Source organism: Elgaria multicarinata, chromosome 5 (assembly GCF_023053635.1).
Source record: "Elgaria multicarinata webbii isolate HBS135686 ecotype San Diego chromosome 5, rElgMul1.1.pri, whole genome shotgun sequence".
In the NCBI taxonomy this organism is placed as follows: Eukaryota; Metazoa; Chordata; class Lepidosauria; order Squamata; family Anguidae; genus Elgaria; species Elgaria multicarinata.
Window position 1 is genome coordinate 50,040,890 of NC_086175.1, and position 15,181 is coordinate 50,056,070.

At 40.6% G+C, this 15,181-nt stretch overlaps 1 protein-coding gene and 1 long non-coding RNA gene across 3 annotated transcripts in view; both read left to right on the forward strand.

Moving 5' to 3' along the window:
- LOC134398813 (uncharacterized) overlaps positions 1-11,885 on the forward strand; it is a 265,472-nt gene extending 253,587 nt beyond the window's left edge. Inside the window, exon 2 of the long non-coding RNA XR_010025460.1 lies at positions 10,075-11,885. This is a non-coding gene — a long non-coding RNA (uncharacterized LOC134398813). The remainder of the gene's footprint in view (positions 1-10,074) is intronic.
- LOC134398811 (CD99 antigen-like) overlaps positions 1-11,885 on the forward strand; it is a 35,979-nt gene extending 24,094 nt beyond the window's left edge. Inside the window, exons 7-11 of one of the 2 annotated variants that reach the window (XM_063126343.1) lie at positions 419-442; positions 1,700-1,735; positions 6,123-6,233; positions 6,474-6,527; positions 9,043-11,885. In XM_063126343.1, the coding sequence (XP_062982413.1) occupies positions 419-442; positions 1,700-1,735; positions 6,123-6,233; positions 6,474-6,527; positions 9,043-9,071 (254 nt within the window). In that variant the 3' untranslated portion in view covers positions 9,072-11,885. The remainder of the gene's footprint in view (positions 1-418; positions 443-1,699; positions 1,736-6,122; positions 6,234-6,473; positions 6,528-9,042) is intronic. The other variant, XM_063126344.1, reaches the window with a different exon arrangement.
- Positions 11,886-15,181: the final 3,296 nt, after the last annotated feature.

The following is a 15,181-nucleotide window of genomic DNA, read 5'->3' on the forward strand; positions in this document are numbered from 1 at the left end:
AGGTTCCCGCTCTTGAACTAAGTGTACAAATTGGATTCCATAGTAGTGCTCATATTGGTGCATGTAATCTTGTTGGTCTAATATATCTATATTGCGACATTCCCTCATAAATGCATCTTGTAATCATTGTGCATGATAAATGGCTAAATGATCATTGCATTTTGATTTGGGGCTGTTTTTACAAGATACTTACATCGGATTCTGTCTCTGGCTGTCTTTTTAATGCTATTTAATATAAAATGTATTTTAATTAAAGAATACCAAAATAGAGTCAGAACTAGTCCTTGTTGTGATTCATGTGCTTGCATGTACAGCTAACCAATCCCGATTGTTTGTTTCTCAATAATTTTTCTAAGTAACCATTTGAATTGGTTTTGCTTCTCATACTGCTATGCACAACTTTTGTTTCTTAATGTAGGCCGTGCTTCTAACCCTTCTGCAGGTATGTGGCCTGGGTCAATATTTGGTTTGATATTGCAAAATCTTCATTTGGAACAGGCACAAATATCGTTTGATGCATTTCTTTGTTTGACTTGTAACTAGTAGTGCCTTGATGTCTTGGTATTACTAAACCTCACTTGTTTCCCATACTTTAAAAAAATAATAAAAAATACACTTTCTGTGACTGTGAGCTGCTTGAATGAGCTGAAGGTTCTTAAAAGAAAGGAGATAATTAAAATTAAGCAATCAAGACAGTTTCTTTAATTATATGGGTAGTCCTTAATATCTAATGGCCAACATTAGGTACCTTTAACAAATATTTATTTTGATAATCATAACACAAAATAAAACAAGAGAGCAATTACTTGTAGATCTGGGCTATCTTTTAATATGACCTAAGCTTGATCAAGCAGATACAATTAGTATGGGTCAGACTTTGGTTCATCTGTGTCCATGGACATGCCCTATCATGGGTAAACGGGGGGAAAAGACTGTTATCAATACACTTGAAAAACAGGCTGCCTAATAATATTCCTCCCCCTTATTTAAATAGCAAAACGTTTTTCTTTATTGTTCCATCTAAGTTTGTAAAACTCAACTGCTTCTCAGTAACTGATTTGATTTATAACACAACAGCTTCCTAATTTCTCTTAAGCAGAAAGGTGGTGTGTGTGTGTGTGCGCATGTGTTTAAAGAATTAATTTCAGTGGTTCTCAACAACATCAGTTTAGCATCATATATTTCCATAATATGCTAATCTAGGTGTTGGTAAGCACCTAGATGGATTGTTGCTAAAGATATTTATACCTTTTGTCAGAGTACTTTTTAAAGTATTCCAAAGATTTTATCCAAGGAAATATTTTTAAATAACCTACTAGCCTTTGGGAAATGTGATAATCTTATGAACCCCAGGGCAACTTTGGGGAAACACTTTTGGCAAGATACACCAGCTACCTTCCAAAAAGTACCACACCAATGTATCTTTCATTGACTAATAATATATATCTTGTCTACAGTCACTATTCAGAGGTTAAGCAAAAAAGGGGGCACTATACAAGTGGCTTGGTTTTAAATAAGGAACTTGGTAAAAACACCAGTCCTTGACATATTATTTATTTGTTAATAGAAGCACCTGGCTGTCCATTTTTACTCTGACATTGCATCAGAAGGTAGCATTCCCCTTTCCCATGAGCCACTGCAGCAAAGAAAGGGATTTATACTGTGTAATAAACATATTCTAATAGAATTGTTCCCGTAGGTGGACAGGGTGAGGGCTCCAGCGGAAATACAGAAGGTAAGCTAATATGTTATTCTCTGTTCAATTCTAAGAGTCCCTAAAAGTTAATATTTGTAGTTATATAGTTTAGCTCACTGCAGTGCCTGTCTTTACAGTGGAGGTTGTCATACTGCATGAGTAGCAGTCTCTGTGCTTCATCTTTGCCTTTTGTTTCCTTGTTCAGGAAGTCTGTGGTTGATAGAACTATTTGTTGTTGTTATCCTCCACATTCAACTGACAGCATAATTAAGAGATGTGACGGTCCAGAAAAAAATTAAAAACAAACCCAGCACTTTTTCCCAGGGTCTTTTGGAGGGTGGGGGCTAGGAAAAATGGGAAGGCACTTCTTTCCAGAGGGCCTTCATATGTCTAAGCATAATATCTACAAAAGCAATGTCCAAAATAGATTTTAAGGTCTAAATGCCTTCACCTCAGCTTAGAGTTTTTCAAGCCTTTTCAACCCTATTGATACTCTAGTACTGGACTCTTAATTTGAGGTTAGGTAGCTAATCCTCTTCATGGATGATTCTGTCATACTTCTGCTTCTAACCTATTCCTACCCATCCTCTAGACTCAGCATTGAGATCAACCTTGTTAGTCTTTGTATTTGTATTGCGTTATTTATTATTTGTAAAGATTCAAGGTCTCCTGTGACTCCCTCACACTTGTTGGGATCTTGTTTTTGTGAACCGCCCAGAGAGCTTCGGCTATTGGGCGGTATAAAAATGTAATAAATAAATAAATAAATAAATAAATTGTTTTCACCATATGATTCCACCCACACCCACACACCCTCTTTTTGCGCAGTTTTTGTGAGCATTTTAAGGGAAGAGAAGAAAGAGAAATGATGAGCTTGCTTCTGAAGTCCTCAAGTTTACCATGGTTACTTCTCTTGGGAGGAAGTCAGTATTTTTCTTTCTCTCCTTTTTCATCACTTACTTTAAATGCTCTCAGGAACCAGCATTCTCTAGCAGTGTTGGCAAACACTGTTGTCTGTGTTAAGAAACTGGGTGGGCAGTGGTGAATGTTGGAATGTATGGTCCCATGTCTGACTTGAACTCTGGTGTGCTGAGAGTTATCCACAATGTGTCATGGCATTTTGTGCCACTCATTTATTTATTTATTTATTTATTACACTTATATACCGCCCCCATAGCCAGGGCTCTCTGGGCGGTTTACAAAAATTCTAAAATTAAGATAAAAACGAGTATACAAAATTCAAAATTCTAAAACACAGAACATACACACATAAAGCATTAAAAACCGTTAAAAAAAAACTAAATATGTGGGTGATTAAGATGTGCCGCCATATGCCTGGGCAAAGAGAAAAGTCTTAACCTAGTGCTGGAAAGATAGCAGCGTTGGTGCCAGGCGAGCCTCGTCAGGGAGATCGTTCCATAGTCTGGGGGCCACCACTGAAAAGGCCCTGTCCCTTGTTGCCACACTCCGAGCCTCTCTCGGAGTAGGCACCCGGAGGAGGACCTTAGATGTTGAACGTCATGACCGGGTATATTCATGTCGGGAGAGGCGTTCCGTCAGGTATTGTGGTCCCAAGCCGTGTAAGGCTTTATAGGTCAAAACCAGCACCTTGAATTGGGCTCGGAAACATACAGGCAGCCAGTGCAAGCGGACCAGAGCAGGTGTTATATGGTCGAACCTTCTGGTTCCCGAAATCAATCGGGCCGCTGCATTTTGCACGAGCTGCAGCTTCCGAACTGTCTTCAAAGGCAGCCCTACATAGAGTGCATTGCAGTAAACTAACTTGGAGGTTACCAGAGCATGGACAACTGAAGCCAGGTTATCCCTGTCCAGATAGGGGCGTAGCTGGGCCACCAACTGGAGTTTGTAAAAGGCACTCCGTGCCATTGAGGTCACCTGAGCCTCAAGTGAGAATGATGGATCTAAAAGAACCCCCAAGCTACGAACCTGCTCCTTCAGGGTGAGTGCAATCCCATCCAGAGCCGGTAGAACACCCCCCATCCTGTCAGCGGAATCACCTACTAACAGCATCTCGGTCTTGTCTGGATTGAGTTTCAGTTTATTAGCCCTCATCCAGTCCATTGTCAACACATCCACAGCCTCTCCTGCTGAAGATGAAAAGGAGAAATAGAGCTGTGTGTCATCAGCATACTGATGACAGCACACTCCAAAGCTCCGGACGACCGCCCCCAGCGGCTTCATGTAAATGTTAAACAACATGGGGGACAAAACCGACCCCTGCGGGACCCCATACTTGAGAGTCCATGGGGCCAAGTAATGTTCCCCAAGCACCACCTTCTGTATCCGACCCGCCAAATAAGAGTGGAACCACTGCAAAGCAGTACCTCCCACTCCCAGCTCAGCGAGTCGTCCCAGAGGGATACCATGGTCAATGGTATCGAAAGCCGCTGAGAGGTTGAGGAGAATCAACAGAGTCACACTCCCTCTCCTGTCTTTCTTCTGACATAGGTCATCATACAGGGCGACCAAGGCTGTTTCCGTGCCAAAACCAGGCCTGAAACCCGACTGAAATAGATCCAGATAATCAGTCTCATCCAAGAGTGTCTGGAGCTGGCCCGCCACCACCCGCTCAAGGACCTTGCCCAGGAATGGAACATTTGCTACTGGCCTGTAATTACTAAGATTGTCCGGTTCCAAGGAAGTTTTCTTCAGGAGTGGTCTCACTACCACCTCTTTCAGACGGTCTGGGACCACTCCTTCTTGCAGAGACACATTAATCACTTCCTTGGCCCAGCTGGCTGTTCCATCCCTGCTAGCTTTTATTAGCCAAGAGTGGCAAGGATCCAGTACAGAGGTGGTTGCGCGGACCTGTCCAAGCACCTTGTCCACGTCCTCGAGCTGTACCAACTGAAACTCATTCAAGAAAACAGGACAAGCCTATGCTCTGGATACCTCACTAGATTCAGCTGCTATAACACTAGAGTCTAAGTCCTGACGGATGTCAAAGATTTTGTCCTGGAAGTGCCTGGCAAATTCATTACAGCGGTCCTCAGAGAGTTCTACAATGTCCTTGGGGCCAGCATCTAATAGCTCCCGAACAACTCTGAAAAGTTCTGCTTGGCAGCAGATTGATGATGTAATAGTGGCTGCAAGATACTGTTTTTTTGCTGCCTTTGCTGCCTTTGAATATGCTATATTGTATGCACTTACCAGTACTTGATTACATCCATTCGGAGTTCGCCTCCATCTGTCCTCAAGCCGTCTCCTATTTTGTTTCATCACTCTCAGTTCTGGGGTATACCACGGAGCTGTATGAGCTCTACTCAGGAGAGGGCGCTCGGGAGCAATCATGTCAACCGCCCAGGTCATTTCTGCATTCCACAGGTCAACCAGGGTTTCAACAAGAGAGCCAGCCCTATCAGCCAGAAAACTCCCCAGAGTCCTTTGGAAACCAATTGGATCCATTAGACTCCGGGGGGGGGACCATCTTAATGGGTCCCCCACCCTTGCAGAGGGGAAAAGCCTCTGTAAGCCTAAACCTCAGCAAGCAGTGATCTGACCATGACACGGGGACTGATGTGAAGTCCCCCACTTTCAGATCACCATCTCCCTGTCCAGTTGCAAAAACCATCCTACCCACCAGTGCCTCAACTTGTCAAGGTTTATTTAAAAAACAACAAAGCAAACCTGGATTTTTGAGCTAGAAACTAATACTGTTGAGGTTGGAAACCAGCACTTCACAATATTATTCAGTAATTTGAATGGAAAGGTTCATGTTGGTTCTAACATAGCCTTTTGGGCATAACTGAGCAACTGGAGCTGGGGACCTTTCCTGCTTAGAAAGTGGCTAGTAAATACATTTCAAGGTATTTGTGACTACTAGGTTGTGTAACATTTTTTTTCAAGTTTTGCATTACTTGGAGGCTGCACGTAGTGGCCTTTTTAAAAGAACATAAAGTAACATGCTGAACCTCTGACACAGGCTTGATCCTGAGCTGTTTAACAAAGCAAAAATAAAACAGAAAGAGTGAGCAATCATGAGGCAGCAGACTCACTCCTGTGCAGTCATGAATAACCCATGATTTAAACAACCCGCTATCATTGTGACACTTCTTCAAAGTGGAATGTATTTTCTAAGGATAGTATCCCGCTGCATCCCTCTTCTAGTGCTAATGATGTTGCACTAGCCTGAGTCAATGCTTGTGCAACACAACTGGCACTTGCTGGGTCAACAGGAGCAATTTGCAGTGCTCTGTCATTAGCAGTAGGAATGGGGCATAGTTTGATACTATCCTAAGGTATCTCATGCGCCCATATAGGAGAAAGACCTTTGAACACTGGGATTTCTTCAGGCTTTGGATTTGCCTGTGCTGTGAATTGCTGATAATACACTGCCCACCCGAGTTTATATATGACTCCTCAGAGATTAAACCTGCTTTCTAACTGGGAGAAAATCTTTTCACAGGTTCTCAAGGAATGCTAGCTGGCATTATTAGCTCAGTACTTGTGGCAGTAGTAGGAGCTGCATCAAGCTTTATAGCTTATCAGAAGAAAAAGCTCTGCTTCAAAGCTAGTGGTAAGTTTTTATGTTGTGCCTCGCTTTTTGTTTTCAAATGTTGCCTATAATGTTTCCCTAGATGTAACAGTGACATGATAGCATTTTTAGATGGGCAGGGTGGGAAGCACTCCTAGAATAGCTGCTTTATTGCCTCAATACTGCACTAGAACTGCATTTCCCGCTGTAATCAGAGGCTTGAAATTGGTCCTGCATCATTAGGTAAAATACTAGGTGTCTCAGCTATGTTTGTCTCTACAGATCAAGAGAATGTTAATATGGAAAGCCAACAAGGAGCACATGCAGAGCCACCTGGTAAGGAACCCTGTTCATAAAAACATAACTTGTGTATTATTAATCTCATGCCTACACTTGCTTTTCCCCGAAGAGTGGCTTACAGATGAGATTCTATGCAGTCTGTCATCCAGGCCACTTACAGGGCCAGACCTGCTTAGCTTCAATAGTTTGCCTTAAGACAAACATCAATGAACTTCTATGCCATCTGAAAAGTGTGTCTTAGGGTGCAATCCTATGCATGTTTAGACTGGGTATCGCTGGTAGTTATAGGACTTTTTTCTGGCTAAATATGCATGGGATTTCATCCTTACCAGCTAATGTTCTTATCTGTTTGGTTGATTGGCCCACTTTACTGGACTTTTATAAGAAGTTTTACAGGATTTTTGTGAGAAGAACAGGAGGATGACAGAAGATAAGTTTTCCCTGAATGTGGATGGTAATCAGTGATGCTGCTTCAAATTTGAATGTAAAACTTCCATTTAGACCCTACTGGTGTGAGTAGAGGAGCATTTCATAGCATCCAGTCAAAGTATATGTATATGACCTGAGCGGTAATGTTTTGGATATTGGATTTTTTTTGGATCCATGTTGAAGCGGACATTTGAAGAGGACTGTCCAGTTGAAATACATATGGTAAACTGGAACATTACATTCAACAGATTAGCTTTGTAATTTAAGACGTGGAAGTTTAACAGGGTTATGATATATTTTGTCTGTCTTTATAACTCTTGTATACACCAAGCCTTCTCAGGATTAGTATATTTTGAACCAACCCTGAGAAGTTGGTTCAAAAATTGATTTTTACCTTTATTTTTTGTTGTGCAATTTTAGCTATGTTTTATACATTATTTTTATAGATGTTTTAAAAATTTTAGTACTTTTTATTATTATACATTTAATACATTTTATTAATACTGTTACTGACTGTAAATATCCAGTTCTTTCCTGATCTCTTATTTCTTTTAGTTTTCTATTGGTCAAGAAATTATCTCTCTGGATCCAATCCAGTATTTGCACATTGCTTTGTTTTCTATGTTCTATCCTGTCGTGTACTTTACATAATTCAAAAAGTTTGCCTATTTAATTTTGTATTTACTTTTCGGTGCTTAATCAAAATTATAACGCCCAAGTAATTTCCTAAAGTTAAAGTGTAAGGATCAGTCGCTGTAAGAAAATAATAGAATATGGTGGTCAAGACGGTGTATTTAAATTAAAGATCATGAGGCTGAAGCAACAAATTGTGTGCAGCATAATCCCATGCAAGTCTATTCAGAAGTAATTCCCAATGTTTTCAGTGAAGCTTACTCCCGAGTAGATTTCTTTAGGATTGCAGCTTTAATTGGGGGAAATGATTTTCACTGTAACTGGCTGTTGGTCATTGTAGTGGAATGTGTTGGAAATCTGACAGCAGCACCCTTATTGTTAGGCCATGGATTAGGCCAATAAAGCAAGGCTTAGTAGGAATTGGCATTAGGGAAATGTTAACAGAGTTTGGACGGAGCTGAAGTTGTATGAAAACAAACTGGAAGCTGGGAAGATTAACTTCGCTGGTGAACTGTTGTGTGGAACAAAGAAGCTCCCTATAAAAGAGACCACAAGACAGCAACTTTTTCTTTTGTTTGTGTTCATTACAACGATAGAATATTTCTGTGTTTGTGCCATCTCCAAAGTGCAGGGCTGTTGCGACCACTGAGAGGGCTTGCAGGGCTTAGAATGACTGAGAGCTGATGTATTGCCCATGTCTGTGACTACAGGGAATTTTTAATCTAAGGCTGGAGTGGTGTCAAAATGCTTTAGGTAATGGTTTGAAAGCAACCCTTTTGTCCTTTGGTGATTTGGTTAATGAACCACTCTAGATCTACTTGAAGCACAAAGTTTTGAGCAGCAGTGTGCTCCTGGAAGTTCTGATCCGCATTTCTGCAGAGGAACTACAGTGCACAGAGGTGCGATCTGGTCTGTTCATTTCAGGAAGAGGAGTGGGGTAGCTTTTTCATTTGAGTCTCCTCGTGTGCATTAGTGCCTGTGGAAGTGATGGTGATGTAGTGACAACAATGTTGGAGCTAAGCTTAGGAGACATGAGTTCATATCCTGGCTTCTGAGAATATGACAGTCAACATTACCTTTCAACCGAGCCTACCACATAGGTGGGGAATGTCATGTATGTCGCCATGAGCTCTTTAGAGGAATGGTGGAATAAAAATCTCATAAGTAAAATATAGATTGAGCTCTGTGTGTTGAAGCAAAGTACTGCCTGTAAGCAATCTCAAAACATAAGTTTAACCAAAGGACTTTCAACTTCAGACAGCCCGGACCTAACTAGCTGAATTTTCCTGGGAGAGGAAAGGGGATCTCCGCTTACTAGGGAGGAAAAGATTTTCATCTACAAGGAACTTCGTTCCATTGAACACATTAGGACTTCTGAGATTGGACTATAAACAGTTTGAACAGAAGGCTGTATTTTTTTACTCTGTCTTGAGGTATTTATAACTGGCGAGTATATAACTATTAATCAGTTTCTTTTCCTTCCTCTTAGTTCAACGTACACTTCTGCAGAAACAGTAGTGAACTTTAAGATGAAGAAAAGACCAGAAACTGGATAGAGAACCTGCATCTTTCCCTGAATACAACACATTTCAAGCAGAAAAATTGAGTTGCAAAGTAGAGTTAAATAGTCCTGTTGAAACATCTTTTGAAAGGAAGAATGATGTTTTAACAAATCCCAATACTTGCATTTGTGGTTTACCCTTGGAACTTCAAAAATTGCATCCTGGCTGATTATTCGCTTTAGAATATATTTTTGTTGAAAATTGTTGCCTTTGCCTGAAGTCTCATCTTTTCCTTATGGCAAGATGCTTAAAGTGGGGGAAGATGTTAGTGTATATGCTAGCAAAATGCCTTTCAGCAGGCAAGAGCATGGACCACAGAGACATGCAGTGCATCTTTGTACATGAGATGCACATCACACTATCTTGCAGAGTCTCTATCAGTAATGTTCAGGCTACTCCATTGTTAAGAATAGAGTGTATGTTTGCCCTTACCACATCACTGCCCTCAAGTGGAGCATTTTAGTTTCCCCCCATAGAAGGACATGGCAATCATTCACATACATGGGAAAGAAGTCAAGTCTTGCACTCAATGGTATGGAAGCTTAGCCTTGTCCCTGGTGAGTCCAGCTGTTGACCCTGTTCAGATGACATGCTAAGCCACAGTGGTTAAACATTCTGAGCTAAACATTATGGCTTAGCGCGTTGTGTGAACTGTTCCTAACCATGGTGGATACAGAACCACAGTTTAAGCACGCTCACTAACCGTTTGCTGCAAAAGGGTTAGCGGCCTAACCATAGCTTAGGGTGTTGTCTGAACAGGCCCATTAAGAATCAATTCTGTTTCCATCTGCATAGCTGTATCGTGGCTTCTGTATTTCAGTTACATTTAGATTATTTGGGGATAGGTTCTTAAATTCACATACTTGCCTTTCAAGAAGTAATTCAACTCTAATGGCCTTTTTGATTTTGAAGGAACTCTTAACATTATACCTTTGCCTTTCTTTACATACAACACATAGGAAGCAAAGGTGTAATACATGTTGCCTTAATAATTTCTCACCTGAAACTGATTTTCTAAGAAAAATCCTTTCTAGTATATGTTGCATTTACGGTCTTTTGAATGCAAAATATATACTTGCTATATTGGATTAAAATCTAAGTATGGTAATTGAAACACAATCTCTCCTTATTCCCCCTGCCCCATCCTTTTCTTCTGGCAGTAAAGCCATGCATATGAAGTTGCTCACAAATACCCAACCTCTATTTCTAAGTCTGAATTGTGTTATACTAGAAAACCAAAATTAATTTACCCAATGCAATTACCAGTTTAAACTGTGTGCTAGCATGTGCCTCTGACTTGCCTCTTTATTATTCACAAGTGCTCTGCAAGTTCTTTGTTTTACCAAAAAGTTATCATTCATCTGACTACTTAGCTATACTTTTCAACAAATACGTAATACACTTCTTATAAAAAGGCTTATTTGTCCAATTGCAGATGCCTTATAAGCATTACACCTTGAAGTGCCATTAAGAAAACCAGTAGCAAGTAATTGATCCGAACAATGTGAACTTCATATTGATTCGTTTAATGGAGAGAGAAAAGCCTTTATGGCTACTGGGAAAATGTAAATGGACTATTTTAGTTAGATGTAACAATGATTAACAATTCATCAGATGGAACAATCTCTGTTTCTATGCCTTAAGTTTTAAAATTGCATCTTAAAATCTGTAGTAGCTGACAACAAAAATGAAACTAGCTATATCATGGAATGTTAGCTCCAAACTGTTACTGTTTGGTAATTCATAATTTCTAGCTAACCGTTGTGCCAATGTAAATTAAACCAGTTATCACACAGACTGATTTCCATATGCTTGGCCTTCTAGAGCAAAACATTATTATATGGCAATTTCCTTTTTAAACTAGATGAAAACCAGCTACTTACGTAGTGCATAAATCTTTAAATGTGCCCCTCCCCCTTATAGTGCATTGTAAACAAAAGATCAGTTTTCCAACACATCAACTGAGGTAAATATAAGTTCTGCACCAAATGAATGCCGGTCTAATAAATTTAGGGTGGAATCCTAAGTATATTTAGACAGAAAAAAGTGCTACAACTCTCAGCATTCTTCCACCATGCTGGAAAACTGGAAAATGCTGGGCATTGTAGGACTTCTTTTCTGTCTATAAACATGCATAGGATGGCGCCCTTAATTAGAATACTGAATTTTGAAGAAAAGTGTGCATGAGACAGGTGATAGAAAATTGCTTTTACTAAGTGGCAATACATTTTATATGATAATTCATTGTGTAAACTAGGAGCAATGTTAAACTTAAATATTTGATTGCTGCTGATTCCTGAAGATGTTTCCATGTTATTCCTGAAAAATGACTTATCCCAAAACACACTCATTCATACTTTGTCACAAAAACAGTAATGAAATCATGTTCTGAATTTGTGCCCAATAGCTCAGTATATTCATATTTTACTTGGAAGTTCCATACAGCTTACTTCTGAGTAAGTTTGTGTAGGAATAGCTGAACTCTTTTATGTGTACTTGGAGGTAAATTCTATTGGACTCGGTGAGACTTATGAATAAATATCTGTGTGATCAGGCCATTAATCTATATAATGAGAAACATTGTCATAGTTCATCCTAATAGTACTTTGTGTATATTATATGGTAAAACAACATAAAATATATCAATAGCTATTTGGGTGTGTTTAGTTTTCAATTAGAGTTATGGCTCCTTAGAATGTAAGAACTTCTAAAAATTTGGTAATTAAGATCTAATTGTGAATTCTTTTTTTAATAAACGACTCTAAAACAATTACTTGTTTGTGTGCATGTTTTAAAGAGAATAGTTCAAGTCTAGACTAAACAGAGCAGAATGTTTTTAAAAGAGGCTTTGTAATTTATAACTCACAAGTATAATAAGCAGCTTGTGAACTATGACTATCTGTTTGCTTTGTTTCTTAAATCAGATGGGTGTTTGGACTAGGATGTTTGAAAGGATGTACCTAGGCTAGGAATAGGCAATGGGGCTTGATATATGTAGCCTCCAGCACAGCCTTCATTTCCAAGGAAGGCATTTGTAAATACACACCTACCTGCTTTTCTCCATTCAAGCCACGATGTAGAAAAAGGGCTCTGTCACCTTTATAAGCAGCAGAATTCTCCTTTTATGCACCTCAGTTGCTCCCCTCATTTATTTATTTTTATATCCTACAATTCTTCCATGGGAGGTCAAGGTGGATGTACATACCATAGGGTTCCTAGATCATTCCCATTTAGATAGACTTTCATAGCTTCAGCCAGGTTGCAGCATGTGCCTTCTGACCATGCTCTGGGACTTCCATTTGAACCACAGATTGGGATGAGTAACTGAGGAAGCAGGTGCCATTTTTCTCACCTTTTAGTGGGCGCCTGTGAGACAGAAGGGCACAGCTCTGTGAAAGCCTCAGTTGCACTCCCATTGTAACTGTAAAGGAAACCACACTCAGCCAAACCGGCTGTCCACTGGATTTTGCACAGATCTTGGAATAAAGCACACAGCTCTCAAACTGAAAGGGTTAGGCCCAATCCTTTATTGAAATTGGAAGGGTAAGAGGCAAGCAACACATCAGATTAGCTACTAAAATTAATACAGAAATAACACCCTGAACCCAAATACCAGCAATATTAATACATTGTTACAGAATATACTTCCCCAGTCAGGTGTCCTTCAGCTCAGGCGCCAGGCCCCACGTTTGGTAGACTTTTATGGCCACTCAGCTATTCTACTCCCACCTCCCTCCTGATGGGCCATTTTTTCCCTTCACAGATGCAAATTGCCCCAAGGCCACTTCTCTCGCCTTGACGGAGCCAGGAGATGGCCTCACGCCCACGGCCAGGTGGAGAGATAAGCGGTACTTCTGCAATTCTATAACAGACAATAGACAATGAGTAAAATTCTTAAAAACAGCAATTCTTTGTACACTTAACCCCTTCCTTACAGTAAAGACTCACAAGTTGTGTGTGGCCATTGAGCAGGAGTAACGTTGGGGATAGCGCCAATGTTGCTGGTCTTGGTTCAATTCAAATCATTGCCCCAATAGGGAGGGAAACAGCTGCCAACCAGGGAAACAAACTTTCACTACAGCCTTTAAGCAGGGTTTTGTGTGTGCTATGATAAAAACGAATGTGCTGACTTACTCTGAATTCTGCAATATCTCATCAATCATGAAACGCAAGCACACGTGCTATGAATATGCAAAATGATCACAACTCTGGATGCAACTCACACTGGCCTTCACCCAGATTGAGGAGTCTATTTGCTGTGTAGAGCACTTTGTTTTGGTCTACCAGAACAAAGCACTCTCAATACCAGATTGTGTATAGGCTCTTTCTCCCGCTTCCTGTCCCTTGGCTGCACCATCTGTGAGGGAACCAATGCTAAGCTGGCCAGCCTGGTGGAAGAGCCCTGCACACATGGCACTTTCAACAATCGGGGCCCAGAATGACTTGGTACCAGCTCCCATTCTACGGGTCAATTCTTTCCTGCCATGGACAAATGTGTGCCCCTGTCAAAGGGTAGGGAACTGTGAGTTTTACTAGTTGGGCTGATAATCATCAAAAATGGATAGGCTCCAAATCCTGACTTCTTCAAATCCTGCTCACCTTGTGAAACTTCTAGCACACACTTTCTAGCACATAACAGCAACTTTGCACCACTGAAATTGGTGGTTTGATGCTTGCCTTTTAATAAATGATACCTTTTGTACTGTTTGAGGCTATGGAATAGACAGGACAGTCACAGAATTAAAGCTCTGGAGAAGACCTTTGCCAACCCTGGATGATGAAGCTCAGTAATATGGTCCATATTTTTCATACTTGGTTTGGTCCCCAGTATTTGCAGAATACCATTCCCCTACCAACACATATGCCTCATCATATTAAGCTCTTCAGTGTGAGTTCTGCTCAAACACCATGTCCCATAAAGGTAAAAACTATGCCATGAGCCTGCTATCTAATAGCGGTCCAATAGCCTTCATAATGGCTTTCTGGAAGAGGCCTGTCAAAAGTGTGTACTGTTTTTCTACAAAATGCTGGGCATCCTATGGCCATGTTTTTCCTGCTTCAGACTCACAAGGGCTGCGCCCACCCCGAGACCTCTGAAACAAGGCAGTGCAACAGCAAAAAAAGGCAATTTTATTTTCAAACCATCCTCTTTTTTATTTTGCTGTTTTGACTACCACCATAGTATATTCGGGATGGGTGTGTGGAAGTCATAGGATATATGTGTTGCCTATTCCTATTCTATAGGAAGTGCAAGGCCCATCCGTTTGCATGGGCATTTAGTGGCCAAGAATGAAAAAACAAATTGAGTTGTCTTTGTTTTTAAGTGTTTTAATTGGTTTGATTTATAATGTTTTACTAACACTTGATTTTTGCCTCCCCCCGTCTTTTTGTAAAGTTCAACTGGCAGAGGTGGGATATGAATATTTTAAAGAAATCTCTCTCTACTTCAGGATCTTGGAGAGCAGCAGCATCAATAGATGCTGTTATAATGTAAATACATTCCTTAGTTCGACAAAAACTAGGTATAATTCCTAGCCAACTAAATAGTCCATATTGAGATGATGTTCTCTAAACAGATGGCAACAATAAGAAAAGGGCCACAGTATAAAAATGTTTGCCAGGTAAGAACTGGGCTTGCTGGAAATGCTCCCTGAAGGATCATACAGGAGAACCATACTATGTGCTACAGGGGAAAGTGACACTCTCCACACATACTAAGTGCCACCAGCTATACTGAACAGTGTTGCCAGGTCCTCCCTTGGAAACGGTGGCTTTGCAGCATCAAGAGAGTGCAGCCATTGTGCCACACCTGCCATCCTCCCTGCTGTAGGGCGGAAGTAGTTGTTCTTGTTATAGTGGATAAGGGTGCAATGTAGTTGTTCAAGTGTTAGACTAGGACTTGGGAGAGCTGAGTTCAAGTCCCCACTCAGTTATGAGAACATAAGAGTCCTGCTGGATCCAGCCAGAGACCTATTTAGGTCAGCATTCTATTTCCCAGAGTGGCCAACCAGACCCCTATGGGAAATCCACAAGAATAGCACCCTCCCACTCATCTTCCTCAGATAA